Source organism: Apteryx mantelli, chromosome 10, assembly GCF_036417845.1.
Source record: "Apteryx mantelli isolate bAptMan1 chromosome 10, bAptMan1.hap1, whole genome shotgun sequence".
NCBI lineage: Eukaryota > Metazoa > Chordata > Aves > Apterygiformes > Apterygidae > Apteryx > Apteryx mantelli.
Genome location: NC_089987.1, coordinates 260,955 through 286,282, shown reverse-complemented (window position 1 = coordinate 286,282; position 25,328 = coordinate 260,955). Strand labels below are relative to the sequence as shown.

At 51.6% G+C, this 25,328-nt stretch overlaps 2 protein-coding genes across 4 annotated transcripts; one reads left to right on the top strand and one right to left on the bottom strand.

The window, feature by feature from the left end:
• Nucleotides 1-118: 118 nt before the first annotated feature.
• On the bottom strand, nt 119-9,503 carry IST1 (IST1 factor associated with ESCRT-III). 2 transcript variants are annotated; one of them, XM_067302267.1, is made up of 10 exons: nt 9,461-9,503; nt 7,888-7,987; nt 7,029-7,209; nt 6,676-6,763; nt 6,264-6,347; nt 5,753-5,863; nt 5,160-5,366; nt 3,943-4,035; nt 2,694-2,742; nt 119-1,394 (listed from the first exon to the last, which is right to left on the bottom strand). In XM_067302267.1, the coding sequence occupies exons 2-10, from the start codon at nt 7,973-7,975 to the stop codon at nt 1,195-1,197; spliced, it is 1,101 nt and encodes a 366-aa protein (XP_067158368.1). In that variant the 5' UTR covers nt 7,976-7,987; nt 9,461-9,503; the 3' UTR covers nt 119-1,194. The 2 variants fall into 2 exon arrangements, with proteins under 2 accessions (XP_067158368.1, XP_067158367.1); XM_067302266.1 differs by lacking the exon at nt 9,461-9,503 and adding an exon at nt 8,892-8,951.
• Nucleotides 9,504-9,590: 87 nt separating this feature from the next.
• On the top strand, nt 9,591-23,399 carry ZNF821 (zinc finger protein 821). 2 transcript variants are annotated; one of them, XM_067302263.1, is made up of 7 exons: nt 9,591-9,638; nt 11,681-11,771; nt 19,490-19,615; nt 19,794-19,936; nt 20,517-20,621; nt 21,550-21,716; nt 22,467-23,399. In XM_067302263.1, the coding sequence occupies exons 2-7, from the start codon at nt 11,732-11,734 to the stop codon at nt 23,119-23,121; spliced, it is 1,236 nt and encodes a 411-aa protein (XP_067158364.1). In that variant the 5' UTR covers nt 9,591-9,638; nt 11,681-11,731; the 3' UTR covers nt 23,122-23,399. The 2 variants fall into 2 exon arrangements, with proteins under 2 accessions (XP_067158364.1, XP_067158365.1); XM_067302264.1 differs by lacking the exon at nt 9,591-9,638 and adding an exon at nt 9,669-10,014.
• Nucleotides 23,400-25,328: the final 1,929 nt, after the last annotated feature.

The window sequence follows — 25,328 nt, the reverse complement described above, 5'->3', positions numbered from 1 at the left end:
GAGAGACACCTGAACAGTGACCAAAGCATGCTCAGACCCATCACACTTCCTCTGCAAGCATCTCCACCTCCATCAGCAATGCAGGATGGACCACCAGTGGCAAACAAATACTGTCCTCTGACTCACGCAGACAGAGCTGCTCACACTCCTAAACTTTATTAGGAACTAGTCTATAAGATACAAACCAATCAAAAACTTCAAAGAAAAGTTGTGTGAAAATGTTATATACAGATACATTACACAGAAGAGAGCAAGTCATGTTCAACAGTCCCTCCCCCGAACAAGCGCAGCCCTGGCTCTCAGGAACAAATGTCACAGCTGCACAAAGAGCTCTGCCAGCATTCAGGCTGGAGATTTCCAATTACCTTGCTCTATAGGTAAGCAAAGTTACTGCCAAGTATCCAGACTCTGGTCACCTTTCAGCTCTCCATAGGCTTTTTAGCACCCAGCTGTCTAAGGCAGAGTTAGAACACACCATATGGCTCTGGTAGCCTCCCCTGCCCCACCAGCACACACTCCCATCAGGTTCAGGCTGAATGCACTGCTGGAACAGGAGAGAGTACAGCCCTGCCCTCTTGCGAAAGGGGAACAAACCCTCCCGGCAGATAATGCAGCAAAGGCCACGGAGGGCTCCCTGAGAATCCAGTGGAACTAAGAGGACTTCAGCTTCCCAGGCAAACTCTGCAACTGGATCCAGATGCAGCCAGGGGGTGGCATAAGTGCCAGGGTACTGCAAAACCTCAAGGGCAGTGCCGAGTCTACTCACAACTCACCCTCACCATCTGTGCCATAAAGCAGAGCTGAGCAGCACGTGCATGATGCTCCCCTTGAGACCACATACATGAGGAGCAAGCCTGGTCACCTTTCAACCTTCACCTTCCTTCTCCGTGGAAGGAAACGCAGAGCCACTGTGGAGGCAGTCAGGATTGGCTTTCCTGTATAGTATAACCACTCAGACTGACAGGAGCTGTTCCCTGCTCCAGTCTCACAAGATCCCACCACAGTTCACCTCCTGGAGCAACCAAGACTGGGAAAGCGGCAGCATTTGGTATAAGTACAGCAGGAAGAGGGCTCAAAAAGAAGAGTACGTTCATTTTAAGTTAATACAGGAAACCGATTTCTAGGAGAGTGTTTCAGAGAGAAGAAGCTGTCACAGCTGCTGCCTCTCACATTGGAGTTACAGCCCAGTCAGTCTTATGTTTTCTTCTTTAGCTCCTCAAATCTCCGAGAAAGATCATCAAAGTCAATGTCTTCAGAGGCAGAAGAACTGGCGCCAGCGGATGCTGTTGGCAGCGTATCCGGCACTGATGGTAATTCAGGCAACACAAAGTTATCATTGGTATCAGGAGCTACAGCTCTTGGTTTTGGAGAAGGTTCTGGCTTGGGCCCGGGCCCTATTGAAAATAAGGAAAATATCATTTCACTTCACCACCATTACACTCTCACCACACCAAGAGCCACACAAAAAAAGGACATACTATCAGAAAGGCAGTACCAATGTATTTTTCTAGACAGGGCCAATAATCACACACTTCCCACTGCACTTGCTCAATGAGGAAAAAACACAAGGTGTCAGGTTTATATTGCTGCAAGGAGCTGCAGTCATGGCAGAATTGGGTTGGTCACCCTATCCTGTGGCTGCACCACATGGAAGTGGATCCCTCTCCTGTCACTAGCCAGCTGCAGGTGGGCTGAAGCACCCCCCCACACACACAAAACAGCTGGACTGCATCATGGGGATTCAAAGTCCCCACTTTCTCCATTCCAAAACCTCCAAAAGAGAGGTGCAGGTATCACATGCTCTTACCACAGGTTGCCCAGAGAGGTGTGGAGTCTCCTTCTCTGGAGATACTCAAAACCCGCCTGGACATGATCCTGTGCTTGAGCAGGGAGGTTGGACTTAGACAATCTCCAGAGGTCCCTTCCAACCTCAATCATTCTGTGATTACCCAGCTGTCAGACTGAAGCATCCAGTGTACCCATAGGCCTGCCTCCTTCAGCATTCATCACCAACACCACCTTTCCAGAGGACTCTGTTAAATTGTTAGAAATCCTTGCTGGAGCTGGCAAGGGTCTATTTACTCTAAAACCCTTTCTGCCCTTATCAAGTGCTAGAGATAACAAGTGCTTCTGAAACATACAGAGTAGAATCACACTGTGCAAGGCTGGAGAATTTTGTTATGATCCAATTATGGTGCATGAAGCACCTCAGAATCTTTTAGGCAGTTGGATCCAGGGATAACAGCTCTCTCTACTAGCCCTGCTATATGCAATCTCCACACTGAAATTAATACAGACTTGTCTATCTTAGTGCTTACTTCTTTCATTCTGTAGTTGCAAAACAAGATTATTTACCCTGTATTAAAAAAAAAAAAAAATCACTTAAATCTGTTGCACTCATCTTATCCTGCAACTCCCTACATTTGGTCTGATGAGACAGCTTAAGCTGGAGAGCCAGTACTAACTCCAGAGTCAAGCTCTAGTTCTAGTTTCCCAGTGGAAGTCCAGATCCTCCCCATTTGAGAGGATACTCTCTATTTCTGACACAGTCCTGTCCAGACTCAGACAGATCCTGCTTTCACAATGTGTCAAGTTCAACACATTGTTCCCTGTATGGAAAGCTTCCTCCCAGGGATGCTAAGATCCCAAGCTAACTGCAGCCCCAAGCCACCCATACCTCTTGACATACTTACCAGACACCTGTGCAGAAGAAACATCCTTGCCAGCATTAGGCTCATCAATCTGAAACAGACACTCGGTTACTACAGACCTCTCTCTAAGCAGGCACAGAATCACACAGGCATGTAGGTGCTGCTCATGGACAACAGCAGCCACACTCACACGGAGCAATAAAAATACTCCATCCCTCCCAGGAAAACAGACAACCCTAGCTCCCAGTACACTCAGAAAAATCTCTCTCTTCCTAAGAAAAGAAGGCAGTGCTTCCATTCTGCTCTCCCTCCTTGTCAATCAAAGCAGCTTCGCTGGCCATATTCTAGAACTGGATTAAAAAAAAAAAAAAAAAGAAAAAAAAAAAAGCAAGCACATATCCACTAGCAGGGCAAAAATATATATCAAGAAGATAAGTGAAAGAAGACTGCTATTGACGCACCAGTGCAGAGACTGCTTACTTCCTTTTATAAGCCATAGATAAGCCCTTGTGACTAAGGGAAGGCAAGGGATGAACGGACTCCACCTCAGGTCTTGATCCAGCTCCTCCTGCGGGTTGCAATCAGTGCCCTCTATCTCTACCCAGCTACCAGCTCTTGCATCTATGCCTGCATCTCCTTGAACCAAAGGCTACTGTGCAGCTAGTAGGTGATGTCAGCACACAGGTGCCAGGCTACACTCATCCGTATTCAGGACACTGCAAAGAGGAGAAGCCCGTCACTGAAAGCGAAGTGACAGGCATGCTCACAAACTGCAGCAAAGACACAGGCAAGCATGGAAAGAGAAAGCTCCAGCACCTCCCTTCCTCGTCCCCAAATGACTGAGAAGAGTTTGGGAAAGGAAGAGTGTGTTTAAAACACATCAGCTGGGTCAACCAAAGTTTTCATCCAGGCTAACTACTGAATTAGCTCAAAAGCCATAATAAAACAGACCAAAAGTTATAAACTCTTCACACAGCAAAAAGCAGAATTTGTGGACTCTAGTTGTTAACTGTTTATCACCATTTTAACAATGCAGTAAAACAAGTTTTGGCTTTCTTCTGTAGCCAAAGCATACAGCTGAATGAGGAACTTACCCCTCACAAGCCACACTCATCGCACACACAGCAATTCACCACACCCAAAAGCAGTGCCAACTGCCACCCCAAAAGCTCAAAAGAGAAAGGTTGAGAGCAATGTGCTTAATGAACATTTGCCTTCCCCATGGCTCTCACTGCTCTCTTTTTGAGGTTCCCTCTGTTTCCTACAAGGATGATTCACCTCAGGCACTTACAGACTCGTATGTTGGTGGGGTTGCCGGAATTGGTGGTGGATGAATGTTAGCAAAAGGCTGGTAGGTCCCCACTGGTAGGCCATTGAAGTTATCCTGTAAAGAAAGACAAATTAAACAGTCATGCACAAACTGTGCTCACCAGGCAACTCACCTGGGAGAGCCACCATGGGATGCAATACTCCTGCAGCTGCTATGGGAGTCAGAAAAATTAGTAGTTTAAGACACATGCAGACAAGTATCCAACGGGATATTGTTTATACTATGAAAAAATTCCCAAATATTAGTCAGATGTAGTCACCTGGAGCAACCAGACCCAGCTAAGAGGACTGCAGGTTATTCTGAAGAACCAGCATGACTGAATAGTTCATCTCTTAAAGCATTGGAAGTACCAGGCCAAAAGGAAAATACTCTGCCTTAAGAATTCCTGAGCTACCATCACAACACAGGAGGGAGGTCTCTGGGTCACTCAAGGCTTTGTCTTACCCTTATCTGCAACAGAACAGTGCCTCAAAGACCTAGACTTGGAGAGAGTCTTCAGAATATTTATGCCTGGGCCTTCAGCCAGCTGATGATACCTGGCCCAGATTTTCTGTGAAGAACACTGCAGCATTATGAGGACCGTATTAAGATACCAAGCCCACTATCTTGCCACTCTCCAGTCCACACAGAAAACTGTAAAGGGCAGAATTCAGCAAAAGGCCTGTGCCAAGGTGCTCTTCCCAGCCCCACCTTCCACCCTTGCAAGGAATCATCTCCAAAGGCCATCGGCCTGGTCCCCTCCCCTCACAAGTCTGAAGACACAGCATTCTGGTATTTTTTCCTTGCTTTTCTCACCCCACAAAACTCACCTGATTTCCTTAACTGAATCTTGGCACACTACCAGCCTACCAACTTCAAAGTGCTGCTCCAACCCCTGGCCAAAAGCCTGACAGTCAGCAGAAGACTGCCTCAGGAGTTAAGTCTGGACTCCTCTGTTCCCTGAGGGAAAAGAGGGCTGGCTGGAGAACAGGAGAAGAAACTTCCACAGTCTAGAAGCAACAGGAAGCTTCAGCTGCACTGCCAACAATTTCCACCCCATGCAGTCTCACAGCAACAAGATGGCCTTCTGACACATCAAGCTATCAGGTACAGACATTTCCCAAAAAGCAAGCACAGGACTAAGCATTACAAGCAGGGTCTCCCACAAAAAAGGTAATGCTCAAACTACAGGCACTTACCGGTCCCTTTGGGGGCGGATAAGAGAACGGTGGATTTGGTGGTGGCATGGGCATAGGCATCGGCACTGGCATGGGCATTATTCCATCATGACTAACCAGTGGGGCTGTAAATCCACCACCTCCTCCCCCTCCATGGCCACCTTTCTTCACGTCATCTGTGAATCCCACATCGATCAGATCTGCCTCTCCACCTGCAGGGGCTTCAGCCTGGGGAGAGGTGGAAGAATTCTGCTCACCAACACATCACTGTTCCAATCACAACCCACTGAACAGCATCAGATGCAGCATTTACCACTGGAAAAGATGGGACAAAGCAACAAGGGCAAAACAGGCAGCAACTACAGAGTGATGCTCATGGGAATCAGAAAGGGGACCAGACTACAGCAAGACTCACTACAGCCATATGCCTTAGGACTGTGGGTAGGAGCAGGGATCCTGCTGTATTAGGGCTGTCTAGAAGATACCAAAGCACAACTACCAGAGTTTGTTGCAATACCACAGCCCTCTACTCTGAAAGCCCACACAGTACTAATGAGACATTCCAGCTGCTGGAACATAGAACGGAGTTCCAGACTCACACATGCCTCACTCACCATCACCACTGAGTCAGGCTCATAGGGCACGTTGTAGTTCTTGGCAATCTCAATGAGGTATCTCTCCACCAGGATCTTGGGTGGTGCCTCCACACTCAGCTTGTGCATCAGCTGGAAACACAAAGGTGCAGGGACACTCAGCAGGCCAAGGGCAGCGCAGCACAGCGGAGCTCTGTCCCAGCCAGGTACATGTGCTGCAGGGAGCAGAGCGCAGCCTTGGGGAGGCCTTTCCTCCCAGCCAGTGCTGCCACAGGGGAGGCTGCTGGCACCCAGAGGACAGGGCTCCACGCACTCTGCTCTTCTCCACCTACAGGCAGCACAGCAGGGGCCCACTCGCACCACCCTCCTGTGCTCTAGGGCATGCAGGCCCTCGGCAGGACAGCTGGCCCACCCCACTCTGCAGTGAGCCACAAGCACAGCCACTGGCCACAGGACAAGGGTCAGACAGCCATGGCAGGTAAGCCTGGACTGCCAACTCCAGTTGACTGTGGCTGCTCCACCAGTTTGTTACCCTGTCATTGACTGTCCCAATCTGGTTTGTCCGGCACAGCTTCCCATATTCCTTGCTGTACTTGGCACACAGCTGGTCAGCAACCTGCAGCAGGAGAGGAAACTCTGGGAAACTGCACACCCTTGTTTTTCCCTGTCACACTCCCCACATCTGCAGCACTGCTTGCAGCCTTCCCCTACCAGTTCCCCCTTGTTTCTGCAATTGAGTGCTCCAGCTGAGCATCCATAACCACCGCTGAGGCTCTGGGGCTCCTCACGGAAGTGGCACCCATGCTGGGGTCTCTGTCTACAGAGCCCAGGAAAATACATCCTTTGTGTCAGCAGAGTCCTGGATGACAGCTTCCACCGCTTTCTGGCAGTGCCACCTCCACCCCACCCTGCACACGTAACACCCCTCAAACAGCCCTACTCACAATCTTCAGCTCGGCCACTTCCGACTGGAGTCGCGGTGCAGCCCAGATCAGCGTAGACACCGCTTCTGCCAGGCCGGAGTCCAGTTCCCTAGGAACAGAACAAGACAATCCTATCTCCACACCAGTACCTAGTATTTTCAGCCCTCAAGCTGCTCAGCCTGAAAGTCCCCATCCTCCAGGCTGGGCTCCAGAGTCTTCCCCGCCTGAGGGAAAAAAGGTTTCCCGAGGCCTTGGGACACTGAGACAAACACAGGTGCCCTTCTGTATCCCAGGCCTGCCCCCAGCACTACCCCTCCCTGGGCCCAGAAGGCCTGGCCCCTCTACCACAGCATACCCTCTAGGCCAGAGCTTACTTCATGGACTGAATCAAGCCAAAGCGGGCTAGCAGCAGATCGCAGTACAGCTCCAGGATCTCCATGGCCTCCACAAGGTAATCTTCTCGGATGATGTGCTCCACACGAATCCTGGCACGCTCATCTTTCCCGGCTGCCAGATAATCTGCAATCTCCTTCCTCGCCTTCTGGGCCAACTCAGCTACAGCACATATCCCCAAGGCTAGTCACTGTGCTGGCAGGGGCTGCTCCCTCCGTCCCTGCCCACAGTCCCCAGACACACAAATCCATTGCCAGCTCCTCTCTCTTGCCTTCACTGAGTCTCTGTGGTGCAAGACACATGGCCATGGCTTTGGGGAGCCCTTGTGTCTCAGTCCTAGCACACTAACTCACAAGAGAAAGCAGAGTGGGCTTTTAGCTGCCAGGAATGCTCCTGCACCTTCAGCTCTACTGCAGAGTCAACCAGAACCATGGGTAACCCTCTTGTCTGTGTCTGACCAGGGCGGGACAGCACAGGCGGGGAGGGCATTCCTCAGCACACAGCAATCTCCTCTCTATGCTCTGGTACAGAAGGGCTACGGAAGGACCCTGTGGGCAAACTAGGACATCTCTCCAAACAGAGCCCCCAGCTGCCACACCACACACCTTGTCAGCTGCACTCCAACAGCTTTTGGGAGGGTGGAGGGAAGCCCTCACAGCCAGCCTGCTCCCCCAGGTACCACGCACCAGGGAAGACTGCAAAGCCTGGGTCCAGGGAAGAGCAAAAGGCTGCTCCACACTTGTTTCATGAAACTTCTTCAACTCCAGAAAAAAAATCTCCTCTACAGTCTCTTGAGCCCCAAAACCAGCCTGACTCGCACCTAACCCCAGAAATACTCACTCTTCTTTTTCTCCAGCAGCTTGAGGCGATTGATAACAAGGCGCAGGTTGACTCGCAAGCGCTCAGCCTTGAACCCAGAGCCCAACATGATAAACACTTTCTGTAAGAGAAGAGCAGAGGGTCATTAGCTCCAGGAGCTGCTAATGGTACCAAAAGGACAGCAGTCACTGTCCTACTCAGAAACAACTAATTCTTCAAATGTACAGGCAAAGGCCTGTTATTCCTGAATCTGCTTATGCACAAACAACTGGCCTCACAGCACCCATCATTCCTTTTCTCTCCTTACAACTCACCAAGGCCAATATGGAATATATACTTCCTGGGTATTTCTATTCTGACAGACTGAATCTCAACCACAGAAACAGCAGCATTTTCTACCAAAGTGGGAAAATGCCTTCAGTCCTCCAGTTACTCCAGAAAAAGGTACAAGATGATCAAAATCTGGGACTACTCCATAAATAGGAGCAGGGTTAAAAAAAACATACCTCAGCGCACGAGCTGTAATATCTCTGTAAAAACAAATGTCTATTAAAAAACTACTCTCATTAACAACAATTTGTTTCGAGAGAATCTTTAAAGACAGAGCCATTAAGCAGCAACCCGCTCACCAGCTGTTCTTTCGCAAACATCTTGCTGCCATTCTAGACAGTCCTGCCGCCCCTCTCCCTCCCACGGGGCTCTCGGCCTAAGCTACTCTCTCACATCGCTGCAAAAGGGCCGACCCCGGCCTCCCCGTCCCTCTCCTGCCGGTGCACGGGCGGAGATCCACCTTTACTCGGAGGACAACCAGCCTGCTGCGAGGGCGGGAGGATTCGCCCCTGCCCGCCAGCCGCGCCGACAGCTCGCCCCAGGGCGCGGGCAGACCCCGGCCTCGCCGGCCCCCGCCGCCGCCACCCGGCCAGCGGGCGCGCGGGACAAGGCATCGCATCGCATCGCCTCGCCTCGCCGCTGCCGCCCCCAGCCCCGCCGCCGCCTCGGCCGCCCCCCGCCGCGATCCCTCTCACCTCCCGTCCCGACGTCCAAGCTCCAAACACCCAAAATGGCGGCCCGCCGGCCGCACCACCTCCCCGCGCAGGGATCCACAGCGCCGGCACTGCCCGCCCCCAGCTCCGCGCCCGCGGCCCTGCCCAGTCGGTGCAGCAGGCACGGCGGAACGGCGGCGCGGCGCGGCGCGGCTGCCGCGCCGGCTCGGCTGTGCCCCAGGCAGGGACCCGGGGCGGCGGCTCCAGCGAGACCGCGGCCCTCAGGGACTACTTTACCCGGCGGAGGGACCCAGGGCGCACAGAGACTCCCGCCCCCCGCGGGGCCGGCCCGCCGGCGCCCGCCGCCCGGCGCAGAGGTTCCGGGCACACAGCGTTCCGCCAGGGAGGCCCCCGAGGGCGGCCCCCGGGGGACCGAGACCGCCGGCCGCGCCGCGGCAGCCCCGGGGCCTCGGCGGGGCGGGGAGCGGGCCCGCCGCGGCGGCTCGTTTTTAGTGAGGCATGGGTTCATATGCAGGTGGCTGGGTTCTTGATCAATATTAAAATCGCGAATAATTAATATTAAGACGGCGATTAATCAATATTAAGATCACCTTGCCGGGTGAAGGGACGCTGGCGAGTTCCGAGAGGAGCGAGGGGGCGGGGGGCGGGGCGGGGGACTCGGGGGCGGGGACTCGGGCCGCGGGGGCGGGGCGGAGCGGGGCGGGGCGCGGGGGCGGGGGCGGGGCGCGGCGTTCCGGAGCAGCGAGGGCCGCGGGGCGCCGCGAGCGGGTCAGTGCGCGGGGCCGGGGGGACGCGGGGTTCTGGGCCCGGGCCCGCGCTGCAGCGGCGGCGCTGTGCAGCGGGTCGCCGCCCGCCGCGGCTCCCGCCGCAGCACAGCGGCACCGGCGGGACGGGGAGCGGGCGCGGGCCTGGCACCGGACCACGCCGCGCTGCGCCGGGGAATGTGCCATACCGCGCCGGGCCGCTCCGCTCCGCCCAGTGCCGGGCCGAGCCGTGCCGAGCCGTGCCGTGCCGAGCCAGGCTGCGCGGGCCCGGGCCGCGCCGTGCCGCGCCGTGCCCGCGCTGCGCGCTCTGGCGGCGCCGCCATCTTCCCCGTCTGTCTGTCCGCGGCCCTTTGTCTGTCTGCGGCGCGCGGCGCAACCGGGTAAGGCGGGACGGGCCGCGGCGGCCGCGCCAGGCAGGGCCGCGCCGCGCCGAGCAGGGGCCCCCTGCGAGGGGCGGGATGGAGCCCTGGCTCCGGCCGAGGGGCCGCCCGCGCCGCGCCGGGTCTGTCCGTCCGTCCGGGCTGCGTCGCTCGTCCGTCCGCCGCGCCCCGGGCTCTTCCGTCCGCCGGGGAGCGGGATCCGCTCGACCCGGGGTCCCCGGGTGGGGAGGCTGGATCCGCCCGCTGCCGCCTGGTCCTGTCCGTGTGTCCGGGGGTTGCGGGCTGGATCCACGCATCCGTGTGTCCGGGGTGCGGGTTAGATCCCCGCGTCCGTGTGTCTGTCTCAGGGGAGATCGGGGTTTCAGCTCCTGCTTTTGTCTCTCTGTCCGAGGGGACTGTTGGGATCGCTCCCTGTCTCAGTCTGAGGGATGGGGGGGTCCGTGTTCCCCCCGTGGGACGGGCGGGGGGACCCTGTTTCCGCGCGGGGCGTGAGGGAGTCGCTGTGTCCTCACGTCTGTCCTGGTCCCCTGTGTGAGGGGTCGGAGCGCCCCCCCCCCCCCCCGGGTGAGGAGCAGGGTGTCTGCACCGCCCCGCAAGGGACGTCGCCCTGTGAGGGACGGGGGGGGGGGGGGGGGTCCGTGCTCCCCTCATGCGAGGGACAGGGGGTCCATGTCGCCCTGTGAGGGACGGGGGGGTCTGTGCTCACCTCGCGTGAGGGACGGGCGTCCGTGTCGCCTTGTGGGGGACAGGGTGTCCAGGCTGCCCCCGGGCAAGGGACGAGGCGTCCATGTCACCCTGTGAGGGACGGGGGGGGGGGTCTGTGCTCTCCTCGCGTGAGGGACGGGGTGTCCGTGTCGCCTTGTGGGGGACGGGGGGGTCTGTGCTCCCCTCGTGTGAGGGACGGGGCGTCCATGTCACCCTGTGAGGGACGGGGGGGGGGTCTGTGCTCTCCTCGCGTGAGGGACGGGGCGTCCGTGTCGCCTTGTGGGGGACAGGGGGGTCTGTGCTCCCCTCGTGTGAGAGACGGGGCATCCATGTCGCCCTGTGAGGGACGGGGGGGGGGGGTCTGTGCTCCCCTTGCGCGAGGGACGGGGGGTCCACGCCGCCCTGTGAGGGACAGGGGTCAGTGCGTCCTCCCGTCTGTCCTGGTCCCCTGTGTGAGGGGTTGGAGCGGCCCCCCCCCAGGCAAGGGACAGGGTGTCCACGCCGCCCCACGAGGGACGGGGATCCGTGTCGCCCTGTGAGGGACAGGGGGTCCGGGCTGCCCCTGCGCGAGGGACAGGGGGTCTGCGCCGCCCCGCGAGGGACAGGGATCGGTGCGCCCTCCCGTCTGCCCCAGGCCCTGCCTGCGGAAGGGACCAGGCCCCAGGAGGGCAATGTGGCCGCGCCGCTCCCCTCGGCGTGTCCGTCCGTGGGCCCCCTCGGAGCGCCATGCCAGGGGCGCGCAGGGGAGGCAGAAGGGGGCCCGCCGCCGGGAAACGGGGTGGCGTCCGCTCCCCGCGCCATGGGATGGGCCTGCAGGCGCGAGGCCGCCTCGGCGGGCAGGCCTGGCCACGCGGGGTGTCTGCAGGGCCTACAGCCGCAGCGAGGCCCACGGGTGGGAGCGGCCCCAGACGTGGGTGCCACAGTGCCTGCGACCAGCTCTTCTCCTCTCTCCCCTTCTCAGGCGAGCCCTCGGCTGCCGGAGGGAACACGCCGTGCTCCGGGCCAGGGAAACATGTCCCGTCGGAAACAGACCACTCCCAACAAAGTTCACTGTGAGTATCACACTGCAGCACGGGGGATCCCTGCCCTGGCTGATGGCTTTGGAGCGCACGGGGAGGAGGGGGGCGGCAAGGGCTGCGGCTCGCCAGGGAACGGTTGTTCGCGTTTCGTGCTGGGGACTGAGCTCCACGGAGCGGGGGAGCAGCTGTGCCTGGCGTGGCAGGGCTGGGATAAGCTGACACGTAAGGGCAGGTTTGTATGTGCAGGAACTGCAGCCGGGCTTTGCGTTCATACTGTCGCGAGTGCAAGTTAGTACACTAAGAAATGTGACTTTGGGTAGCAAAGGGAGTTCTGGGTGAGGTGGTCTGAGTGTGTGGCTGGAAGCCAGGAAATCCTGGGTTCTCATCTTTGCCCTACCACAGACTCAACTGGCTGACCTTGGACACGTCACTTAAGCTCACTGTACCTCAATTTCCTACCAGATAATGTGCACAAAGCCATTTTTCCTTCCCTTGCAGGGAATGGGCAGTGGCTAAGTCAGTTAGTGGGCAGATAAACGCTGTCTATTAGATCATTCTTGATCTCAGCTGAGAGGCCAGTTCTCTGTTTCTCCAGCAACATCAAGACCCTGGCATTTGTCCTGTAGTGGAGCAGCTTAAGATGCTGTTCATCAGCACTTTCTGTGGGCAGGCTATGGCAAGATGTTAGTGGAGCTGGGAGACCAACTTGTGGATGTTGGGCTGCAGAGTGGAAACTGCACATCTACGGCTTTTGTTTGACTGGCTGTAGCAGAGGAAAACCGGGAGGGGGGACTGGAGATACGGTCTTGCTAAACCCGGCCTTGTGACTGGAGACATGTCTGGACTCAAGGCTGGAAAGAGGACAACAACAAGTTCCTGCTTTGGGGGAAACGTGGAAGCAAGGCTGGTGAGAGGGCATAGGTATTGCTAGAGTGTCGTAGCTGTTGCAAGTACGGGACTGGGAGCTGAGTGCTGCAGCCCTAACAGTGCCTCACTTTGCTGATGCTGCTGCCTTGCATGTCTCTGTGTTTCTCTGTGCTGTCTGTCTGTATGGATATGGCAACAGAAATCTATGCATGCTGTTCTCTGTGTACTTAGCAAGCATAATGAGGAAAATTACCTCTGTCTGGGATTCTCTACTGGGGAGAATTACCTCTGGGATTTGAAAGCCCGCTAGGCTGCTAGAGCTATGCATGGGAGGGCTGACAAAGCTTTCCTTGGTGGCTGGTGTAAGAGTATTGAGGGCTGACTTTTGGCAGCTGCACTGTGACTTGTGCTCTCCAATTCCTGCTTCTCTGTGCTGGGTTCAACACTAGGCACAGTGTAGTTTTGATTTGCCTGCTAGTACGTTAATGACTTCAGAATTGTCTTTGTTAGAGAAATTTGATACCTCCTGTGTTTTCTCCTACCATGCCAGTAATACATCTTGCATCCACACATACTTGCTTCCAAGAGTGCACAGATATTACTTGCTGCTGTTTAGATTAGACTTACATACAGCACGCTCTTGTGCTTTCTCCCCTGGTGTAGAGTCTGGATGTATGGAGACCAAGGGATACAACAGCTGTAATGGTGCAGGTAGATTTTCCTTGGTGTTCAGGTGGGCTCTCCGTTTGCTCTTCTGCACTCCACTGCATTAGGGTTATGTTCCTCAGAAGCTAGTACTGTTATATACAGAACTGTACATACTGTGGAGTTCAGCTGTGCACTGTTTTCACAGTGAACATTACCTTTAATATCTGCAACAGAAGTGATTGCATCACCAGTTTCAGTCTCAGGGGAGACTGTCTGACAAACATGCTACCAGTGGGCATGAGGTTGAGGTATGGTATCTGATATGCCTTAGAGAGAGGAGGTCTGGGACCAGTTCACCTCCTTTACATGTAGTACATTAGCTCTCAGAGCAACTATTTGATAGGAGTCACCCAGAGCAGCAAGCAGAACCACAAGAAGATAAAAGGACTGAAAGATACAAGGCAAATGACAGTGATGATGTCTCCACCTCGTGATGGAAAACTTGTGTCTTTTGATGAACACCACCAAATCGTTGGAACTTCTCTGTCTACCTAGCCTGCTGTGTATCTGGAGGGCCCAGAAATGTCATGCAGTGCACTGGTGAATGACGAGGATAATCGGAGAGAGCATCAGCTCCAAGAACTGGGTGAGCCAGCAGAATGAGGAGTCAGGCTGAGAGACAGCAGGCACATTACTGAGACTTCTTCACAGGGACTGAAATGGTTTGGGAGGAAAGAAATAAAAGGGACAGCAGGTATGCAGCTTTTTATGCAGTTGTCTGCAACTAGGGTCTGATTTGGCAGGCTTTGGGGCTGAGGAATTGCTTTTTGGAATCGCATAAATACTGCTGTGAATGACTAATTGGATAAATTCATAGGAGGACTGTGCCTACTTCCTTGCTTGACCGCTCCACGTTATCTTCCTTCTCATATTCACTTGGGCAGGCAACAGCTGCAGAGCTCTCCCTGGCTTGCTCAGTGCCACCCCTTGTTATTTTCCAGGCTTGGCATGCCTCTCATTTAACCTAGCTCTCACAACAACATGGTTTGCTGTCCCCAGTTAGCACAGAAGCACTTTGTTTGGCATGCAGAGTGACTGGCTGGGAAGTTGTATGCTTACAAGTCAAATGGTTTGAAATGGAAGGTGAAGTGGGAGGAAATTTCAAATTATACAGAAATAACCACAAAAGTTATTGTTATTGCAAAAGTCTCATTTTGCACAATGGCCAGGGCTTCTACCCTTCTGATTGTAGTCGTTTCCCCTTTGGCAGGGCTGCAGCACATAACCGGCTCTTAATAATTTCATTTTGCTTTGCCACATGGTGCATGAAAAACACTTTCACCCAAAGAAGTGATAACAAATAAAACTGGAATACTGGAATATACTTACTGCATTACTCATTCCTTATTGAATTGGAAAATACAATGCAGTTCTCTTGTTCATATGGAGATATCTTCATTAGTTCAATTTGGTCTTTATTTTCTCCCAGTCTCTAAAGTATAAAATCTCTCTGAGCAAATCATCTGATCTTGCATTCAAGCCCATCCATTGCTGCACTATTACTCCATCAGTTGTGAGCAAGTCCACTGTTCTCGTGCTTGCCAAAAATTCTGCTGCAGGTTTTAGGGTTTTTTTTTTTTCCGCTTCTCTTCCTGCTGTCCCATGAGCTGCTCTTCTTTCTGTGGCTTGTACCCTTTGCAAGTGATGCTTATTTCAGAACTCTTGAAACAGCCTTTGTTAGTCAAATTAATTACCACTTCCTAGCTATTTATCATGTCACAATATCCAATTAATCCTGCATTTCCTTCCCTCTCCCTCTGTTATATGCATACTCTGTGCTCTTCAGTGTTCCTTGAATTCTGCTGTCTTTCATATCCCCAGCTTGAGGAGAAAGTACCTTGCAAGAAGTAGCACACATCATTCAAAACTAAGCAGAAATTGTTACTTACTTCAAAATCCTTTGTTTTTCAAGTGCTCTGTGGGCTGTGGTTATTAACTTTCAATTGTTGTTTTTCATTTCAGTAACCACTACAGCAGTGTGGACAACCCAAAATAGCGATGGGGCAGGTGGACTAGATCCACAGTGGTGGAAAGACTTGCAGATTTCAGGTCCAGGAAAGGAACACTGAGAAGACCTACACGAACAGGGACTTTAAATTGATGTACAAGGAGGGGAGAAAGTGGCTCATCTAAGAGAGACCTTTCTGTTTAGGAAGAAAGACAGGGGAATGATGCAGAGTTTCTTTTGATTTTGTTTTGTGGGTTTTGAGGTGGGGGTTGTTTGTTTGTTTGTTTATTTTCCAGAACACCTGAGAGTTGTCCTGCATTCATACAGTTCAAGAAGGGAAGGGCTCAGGAAAAAGATTTCTGGCTGCCAAGTTGATACACCACCAGATCCTGGCAGTCATAACTGCCACTGTTGCACAGTACCACAGGGCTGCCCCCTACTTTCACAGCTGCTCTCCTGGCATCCCACTCATTTACAAGACTGTGGAGAGGAGAACTGGAACACAAAGCAGAGGCATTTGTATGACCTTTCACTGTCCAACATCTCTAGCTGTTTGTAAAACAAATACAGTGATTTGTTTTGGTGTTGCAGTCAGCCTGCAGCCCTTTTTGTATTTAATAAAGAAACTTCTGGAGAAGAGTCTGTGAATTCAATATTGAACATCATGTTCTTTACTGATAGTGGTGATCTTAAAGCTGTTTCCTCTCTTATTCCATTCCAAATGAATGTAAGTGTAACTGAAGGGGGTAAGGGGGTAAGTGTTTGTCTGAGCATATGTGTGCGGAAACAATAAAGGCGTAACACTGTACCCATTAAACATTAAAGCATTAAAGCTATGTCAAAGTATGACTTAGTCCATATGTAGATGAGCAGAACACTCCTCCCTAGATTCTTTGGGAAACAATATTAGTTTAATACACAAGAAAATCCATATAAGCAAAAGACAGAGTTTAAAAAAGCTTTTTTTCCAAATCCCATGATGCCTTTTAGATACAGGCTAGTGGAGAATGCAGAAGATGTTGAGTGCCAACAGCACGGGTTTGGTTAACAGTTTGCATTTCTAGCTGTAAGCTGATAGTTCTTTGCACTGTGCTGAATCAATATTAACTTGGTTTTGTGTATGTTAAACAGAAAGGCAATTGGCAGATGTGATTGCTATGTTAGTTGTTGTGATTAATGTTAGTTTTACTGATAGGAATAGAGTCCCCTCCTCTGTCCTCTCTTATAAAGATCACAGCTTTTTAAAATCCTGACACTACAGACTGTCTGCACAGTTTCTGTATCTGAGCAGGAACCTACCTGCCATTATACTCCAGGCTGCTGCTCAGTGGAGACGTAAACCATCTGGAAGGGGAAAGGGGGAAGAAAACAAACACAAAACTGTGCTTCCACTAGCAGTTGCAGCGGTGTTTGGGAGTCCTGTTTTGCAACTCTGACACAGGTGGCATATCTTCCACCATAGTTTTACATCTATTCTGTGTATCGCGGGTTTCCTCATTCAGCATACTTTCTCTTTTACTTGCAATGCTTGTTTTGTCTCAGGGATCTTTCCTGGTTGTTTGGGGAGGCACTGTAATTCTGCGGTCTCTGCTGTTAATACACAGCCTGTATCTCAGTCCCACCAGCATGAGGTTGTGGTCCAGACAAAAGCACCACTCCTGGTGGTTATGGAAAGCATTCAGTGTGGCTTGGAATGGGTTCTGGCTGGGGTACGTGTGTCACAGCAATAACCATGGTACCTGCTGCTTTCTGTGGCAGATAAGATTTAGGGTGCTCCGCAGCACCTCTCTTCAGCCCACATGGATTGTGTTCCCAAGCCCTCTACAGAAATCTTTCTTGCATTTCTGAAAAAGAATGATGAAGGCCTTCAAATGCTTTTGGAAACCTCCACGGGGATGCTGGGAACTCAACCTCGTCTCCCACAGTCTCCGTGAAACTTCTGAAGGTCTTTGAAATCTGACATAAATTACTGCTTTTTAAAGCAATGCCAGAACTTGTGAGGTAAGCACCAGAAAGGCAGTGTGAGTATGGGGCGAAGCTGGCTGAAACAGCTTTGCACGGGGGAATACACCTGTTGTAACCAAACTGGTTCTCTCGAAGGGCCAAGAATGCAATTCCCTGGTTATATTGATGCTAGTTGTGACCCTATACTAAAAGGTTCGATTTTGTTCTGAAAGCTATGTTTTGACTTCTTTGTTACATGTGAAAAATGTATGGCATCTTCCTTGGTAATTTTGTATTTATGCTTTGAGTAGTTCCTGAGAACTTGCTTACAAATTAGTTGATAAATTTAATCAAAAAGCTGGAACTTGGGGAACTTTAGCACTTTATCCCAAATACTCCCAGCTCATCTGTTAATAGAGGTAAATCATGACTATGTCTGGAGGAAGGCCATTTGTTTGTTTTAATGTGAAAAATAATGGTTGGCTTTTACCGTTATTCTTTGGAACTGAAAGTTTTCCTTAGCAGAGATTGCTGTAAAAAGTTTTCTTCCAGAGAAGCTCAGATAATTACCTTCTTCCAAAGCGTTTAGCGTCTCCTGTTCTGCTGTTGAGTTGTGCCGGTGGTCACGGTCTGCTGTTTTCAACAAAGCAGACTGTAAGCTATCCTCAAAAAGCATCTCAGCCCTCCAGGTTCACTCCCTTATAGTTTTCCTTTCGAGCCTGTGTGGTGTCACTGGAGTTGATTTTAGCCAGGGCAAGGCAAGGTAGCGAAGCCAGTTGCCCGTCATGTCAGCGGGAGAGCAGCAGCCCTGAGCACAGACAGCTTCCTGCAGGGCAGCAGGTCCGCAGCCCTCGGGGCAGTGGCAGTGACAGAGCCTCGAGGCTGGGAGGGAGGCGCCAGGCCTTTGGGAAGAGACTATTTCTGTGCAAGTCTCCCAAGAAAAGGTACTTTTATGTCTGTCTCTCTTGAAGGAGAAATATATGTTATGCAAAATAATACCAGTAAATGGCAGTCCCGAATCTTACCTACAAATCTCCAAGCATATCTGTTGAAACATTTAGTCTGGAGCCTGGGTGAAAGAAAGAAACCAGTGAACAGTGCAGAGCGCAGTGGGAGCTGAATGTTAAAGGATGGCTGCTTGCCCTGCGGAGGAGCCCGGCGGAGGGCAGGGAGGAGGAAGGGGGCTGTGCACGGTAGCAGCCTGACGCTGCGCTGGCAAAGCCCAGCCTCTATACTGGATGGGCTGGCTTTTGTGCTGTTCCACAGCGATCCAGCTACTGCTGGGCCACCAGTGTGGACCAGTGGACATAGTCCAGTCCATTAAGCTAATTAAAAAAAATGTAATTTTCTTTCTCCAAATAACTAGAAATAGTGTAGGATAGCATTTTATCTGGTTAATTACTTGCTGCCTATGGAAGAACTTTTTAATAACTAAAGAAGAAATTCACAAACAAATGTTACATAGTGATTAAGTTAAGGTCAAGAATGTTTCAGTGGAACTACATGACAAGGAAACATGACAAATAAGCAGGAAGTGCCAACATAGAATATTTAGAGCTTGGCTTAGAAGTCGTAATGATTTTAAGCTATGGAATACCACAATTAAGGCAGGCATGCAGACTTAGTCTGCCCTTTAGTTCCACAGCGAGAAAATACAGAGAGAAAAATTGAGTCTATATTTAAAAAGGAGTTTAACCTAGCTTGGGAATCACAAAAGCACTGATATCTGTGCTTTCCCAGGCCTTAGTATGATTGGATTGCTTTCTGAACATCCTGACCAGAACCGTGGTCAGCTGCAGTACCCACTGGCTGCCTGTAGCAGCAGGGAGTGATTTAGCAGAGCCTTATAGCACTGTGCTTGATTTGGGATACTGCCGTCACCCCGTGTGGCTTCCCCCCACGCCTGTGCCATAATTCACTGGCAGATAGTGTGTCTGAGGACGCAGGAGCCACCCGGCTCCGTTTGGGGGTGTGGGGGGCCTTGCAGGCTGCTGGCACGCGAGCCTCATGGTATACAAGGGCATGCTGCGAGCAGCCCGATGCCAGATGTTTTCGGTAGCGAGACTGTTCGAGACCTGGGGACTGGACTCATGTCAGCAGGTGCAGAAGGTTGGAGTTATGGGACAGGCAAGCGCAGAGGTCGCTGCATGTTTTGGAAGAGGTGGCTTCAGAGGTTCTGCACAGTGCCCGTGAGCAGCCCCATGCCTGCTGTGCTTCTGGCAGGCGTTAGTGGTGAAAACAGTGGGATGGCGTCGGTCTGACTTTTTGTCCTTGTGGCTGCCAGGGGAGCAAGTCTTCGCAGGGCTGGAGGAGCAAGCCCGCCAAGCCATGATGAAAAACGACTTTCCTGGAGCTCTCGGGGAGCAGAGACCAGCCATCCATCAGCTGCAAGACCATGACTCCAGCAGCAGTGAGTTCTGCCCCTTGTAGCAGTGGTGAGGCAGTGGACTGGGGGGACGCTGACAAGGGGTGGGCTGGGTGCAGCACAACTTGTGGGGGTCTCTGAGGGCTGCCCTATCTGCCTCGTCCTCTGGGCTAGCCCTCGGCTCTTAGGTGAGCAGGCTTAGAGCAATTGCTGTGTGTTCCAGGTGAGAGTGACGATGAGGAAACCACACAGGATGAAGTTTCTTCCCATACATCTGAGGAGGACGGATCAATGGTGAAAGTGAAAAAGGAGTTAGAGAATGCAGAACAACCTGTGGCTGGAACCCCACTGATGAGAGAAAACAAGGCAAGTGTCCTAGCACTGCACACCGTCTTGCCTCCCTGGCAGAGAGAAGGGCACTATCTAAACACCCTCCTCTCCCCACCAAGATTTCCTATCTTCTCGTTCCCCCTCTCACCTCCTCCAAAGAGCCTCTCCTGGCAGGAGGAAATGGTATGAAGAGCTCCTGGGCTGCCAGGAACAGGAGATAGCAGGGACAAGCTGTCATTCTCCTGGCTGGCTAAGATGACTGCAGAGTGTGCACAGCTCCTTCAGTTCCAGCTCCTTTCTCTGGCTGACTTCCCCTTCCCTCCTACAACAGAGCAGGTCTTACCTACCAGAACCACTGGGCTGGCAAGAGCCTAGGTGCAAGTGGAGGCCTCTGTTTTTCCTCCCTGAGACTGCAAGAGTTTTGCTCAGAGGTTGCATAAAGGAAATTTTGGGCCGTCTTCCTTACTGCCAGAACAGCAAACCAGCCCCAGCGGGACTGGGCATAGCACCTGATCTGTGCAGGGCCTGTGCGCAGTGCTGAGCAGATGCTGAGGGAGGGTGGGGTGGCTACGCAAGGATCTGTGTCTTATACCAAAATGTTTTTCCCTCCCTGTAGGCACCTGAGAGTTTGCATGCTGACCCCATGCTGGGGCTGTCACAGTGCCCCCTCTGCCAGCTGGAGTGTGGAAGCAGAGAGCAGCTCATTGCTCACGTATACCAGGTAGGGGATGGTTCCACACCGTCGGATATCTCTGGCCCTAACCCCCTCAACTGCCCCAAATCCAGAAACAAGTGTAGGCAAGGGGCACAGGGTGACTTCGTTCTGGTCTTTGCAGTCACAGAACTGAGCTTCTAGCTAGGATGTGATTGAAGATTACAGCAGATAGTCCAGAGAGAGTCCTGGGGAAAGAAGCAGCAAGGCACCTGTGTGGCGATCTGGGGAACACAGCTCCATCCCAAGGCAGTCACTGCCAGCAGTTCCAGGCTGAGACAGGCAGTTCCTTCAGATTAAAAGCGGAGGCAATTTTGCGTCATTCAGTGAGATAAGGAACCCTCCTCATCACTCTGTTCTTTATTCTGCCGCTTTATCACAGTTCCTACCCATGACAACAGCTGTTCTTTCTCTGAAACGATTCCAGCGTTGCAGGAACTCTGTGCTGGGATCGCACAGGTTTTGTTGTCAGGGCTCTCTTCATAGCACATCAAAGCCTCTAAAAGGAGGAATGAAGCAATACTGAATTGGCAACTTGTCTGCACCAGGTCACTGTCTTCAGCTACTATTATAGTGAGTGCTTCTTCATCAGCATCCTGCCTACTGTTAGTCCAGTCATGCTTTGTCCAGCAAAAGCAGCTCCTCAGATGCACTACTGAAAACAAGGGCCAGTTCTTCTGATCCAACTGTTTTGGCCCTAACTGTTTCTCTTGTTCTGGGGGTGAAGCTGTAGGAAAGGTTTCCTCCTTGCTGTTTAATCCATGATACCCCAAATGTCTTGCGCTTGGTCAAGGAGCTCTCAGGCAGAAGTTTTAGTGGTTAAGTGGTCCTATTCCAAGAGACTGAACAAAGTGGTTTGCCGTGTCTGTAGAGCATGCCTCAGGCTGGGCAGGGAGCTGAATAATTTGTCACTAACAACCTAATGGTTGTTTTGCAGCACACTGCAGCTGTGGTGAGTGCCAAGAGCTACCTGTGTCCTGTATGTGGCAGAGCCCTCAGCTCACCAGGATCTCTTGGGCGACATCTCCTGATCCACTCAGAGGACCAGCTGTCAAACTGTGCAGTGTGCGGAGCACGCTTCACCAGCCACACCACATTCAACAGGTCAGGGTCACCCTGGCTGGTGAGTGGGCTAGGGCACCCATGGTAAAGATTAAGTGGGTTGCCTGAAGTGATGCAGGAATAATGTCTCTGGCCCTACTAAGGCCTGGAGAGCTGTGAACATCCCCAGCGAGCAACAGTCCCTTGATCCCTTCCTGCCAGTAGCTCCAAGTCACCTGCTAAAGGCTAGACCTCCATAAGCCATGCTGCTAAAACATTCCTACGTGTTCCTTAAGTCTGTGAAGAAGTAGAACTATGCAAAGAGCACTGGGGTCTCCAACTGCTGGGGAACAACCGTTGCTTCCCTTGCCCAGCAATCCATCAGATTAGGTCTGTGCTGGCCAGTGTTTTAGTCTGCCCAGCGGGTTCCTTACTTCCAGGGCAGGATGAGAGGCAGAAACCAAAATGTTCCTAGTTTGTGTCCCGCCTGGTGGAAGTTTAGCCACTGATTAGTGGAACAGAGCTGAAAAGAGAAATCCAGAGATGATGGGAAGTAGCATCTTGCTGGGAAATTCCTGCCCTTGCTCTCTTCCACCCCAGAAACTGCTCTGGGCTAACTAACCCCCTTGCTATGCCTGTATACGATGTTGCTTGGTTTTAGCTAGGCAGACGTGTCTGTTGGCAGGAATGGTTTAGCACAGGCCTCTCTCCTGGCCACCAGCAGGGGCACTGTTCATTGCGTCCCCAGGCAGAGCATGAGCAGAGGACTCTGTCAGCACCAGTCTCTGATTTGCTGCTCTTTCTGCTTTCCAGCGAGAAGCTGCCAGAAGTGCTCAGTGCAGAACACCTGCCCACATCACACAGTGAGGGACCCTCCAGTGTTGAGGGGAAGGACATTGCTTTTCATGCCCCTGTGTATCCTGCGGGCATTCTCCTAGTGTGCAACAACTGTGCTGCTTATCGTAAGCTGCTGGAGGCGCAGACACCTGGCGTGCGAAAGTGGGCGCTTCGTCGGCAGAACGAGCCCCTGGAAGTGCGGCTGCAGCGTTTGGAGCGGGAGCGCACAGCCAAGAAGAGCCGGCGGGACAACGAGACACCCGAGGAACGGGAAGTGAGACGTATGCGGGATCGAGAGGCTAAGCGGCTGCAGCGAATGCAAGAGACAGATGAACAGAGGGCACGACGGCTGCAGAGGGACCGGGAAGCCATGCGGCTGAAACGTGCAAACGAGACCCCGGAGAAGCGGCAGGCCCGGCTCATCCGGGAGCGCGAGGCCAAGAGGCTCAAGCGGCGCCTGGAGAAAATGGACATGATGCTCCGGGCACAGTTTGGCCAGGACCCCTCTGCCATGGCAGCTTTGGCAGCTGAAATGAACTTTTTCCAGCTGCCAGTGAGCAATGTTGAGCTGGAGAGCCAGCTGCTGGGCAAAATGGCCTTTGAGGAGCAGAACAACAGTGGACTGCATTGAGCTGCAGGTCAAGGACCATGTCACCCCTGCAGCACCTGTTGTGGCGGCACTAGCAGGCTTCTCTACTCAGGAGGCTGCTGTGTGCGCCTGGCTGACTCTCCCAGGCCCAGCCTCCCTCACATATGGTTCTGGTTTTCTCCTGGACATGGGAGGAGAATGGAGCCAAGAGATGTCTGCCAAAGTAGCCCTGGTGGGAGCAGATTCTGTGGATGCAATCTGCTCTGGGGGCCACGCCACAGCCTGTGAACAGAGGGAAAATAAATTAATTTTCACATTTATTTAGTCCCCTCCCTTGCCTTTTGCTTCATCCTGTGCTTGGACCCTTGCACCATAGTTGGGGTTGGGCTGCTGTAGTTCTGCTGCAGGCAAAAAGCCTTCCTTACTGAAAAAGGATCTTGTTTACTGCAGCATGAGTTATGGAGCTGAGGACATTGCTAGTCCACAACTCCTCCAGAAATAAATCTCTTGCTTTTTGTGTCTATAAAAAGGAAGGAAGGTAGGACTTAATCTCCCTGGAAATGGCTGTGCACACCCTCTCTCTTAACTCTATTGTTATGTGCTTATTTGCAGTAGCGTCCATGGGAAAACTAAGAGGAAATTGAGTTCCTGTTCTAGGATACACCATGTAAAAACTAACAGAAAGGCTGACTGAGGTAAGCGCACAGGGAACAGAAGTTTGCTGGTCTACTCACGAGTTAATTTTCACATAAATGGTATTTCAAGTTTGCAGATGAAAAATTTGATTGAATGGTAAACAATTAGGACAGAGCAGTTCTTTCGTACTATATGGATTTCTTAGTAAGCTGAGCTTGTTCAACCATTTTAATACAGCCAAATGCAAAGATGCTCACCTGGAACCATGGGTCACGCGCAAAGAATTCATTCCCACATTGACCAACAACGACTTTCACTGGTCACTGTGAACAACACACTCATAGTGAGGAACCGTTAGTAAACAGAACAGCACAGGTAGAAAGAGAAAGCTGCTTTCGTTTCCATGCTCAGCAGCGAAACCAATGAGACAAATGCAGAAAACTGGTGAGCTGGGGAGGAGCCATGGAAAGGTACAATAATTGAGACTGGAAAAACGTGCGTGATAGTAAGGAATCTAAGCCTACTTTACTTTATTCAAGATGTAGCCAAGGATAATATGATCATAGACTGTATCTAAATGACAATGTGCCCGATGTTAATAGAAATCATTATAAAACTATGTAAAGTTAAATCTAGGCAGGTTCAAATTGAAGAAGGCAAAACATTAGCAGCAAAAGGGCTTGGGGGGGTGGGGGACAGAAGGGTGGTACATTCTCCCCTCTTTGGCTTCTTTAGGAATAAGCATCTTAAATGTATGCTTTAACTCTGTGGTTCCCAAACTGCAGCCCACCAAAAACCGATGTGCTACACACCTGTGTGTCGTAGCATGAAGAACTGTACTGCTTCCATAGCATTTCTGGTTAAGGTCTGCAGTACAGTTACACGGTGGTCTAAATACATTGAAAACCCCTGTTCTCCCTCTGATTACTGTTTCTCTGCATTGTCAGAAATGGTGACCACAAGACACCTCCCTGAGACCAGAAGAGGAAAGTTAAAAAAAAAAAAAAAAAGTTTCAGTTGCACTACTTAAAGGAGATTTAATCATAAACTCGATTTTTTCTCTTGTTTGTCAGTTTGGAAAAAAAAAAAAAAAAAGGAAAAGAAAGAAAGTTTTCCCTGCTGCCTCACTGGGCAGCTGATGATTATTCCAGGCTTCACTTACTGATAAAACCATGGTATTAAAGGGATTCAAGAAAGAGCACATAAAATCAGAAGCATTTGAGCACAGGTATGGCTTATAACACATCTGTCAGACAGCCTTTACCATGTGCATGTCGCAGTCTCCAGATCACTTTGCATAAGACCCAAAAACCCACATCCAAATGATCACTGATGCCACAGACAAGCAAAAAGTCTCAAACGCCAAAGGAAAAGCTATTGGTTTATATATAGATATATATATATATATAGATATATACTGTGTTTACAGAGTCAACAAGTTAAATGCAATATTCATAAGAGCATTAACAATAAAAATACAATCTGTGTGTAGCCAAGTACAGACTTAAAATGGTAAAACAGGAAAAAGGATCTCACCAAAAGTACAAATATACAGTACAAATTGATTTATTTAAAACAGTTACAAAAAAAGCACAACAAAATAGAGATTATCC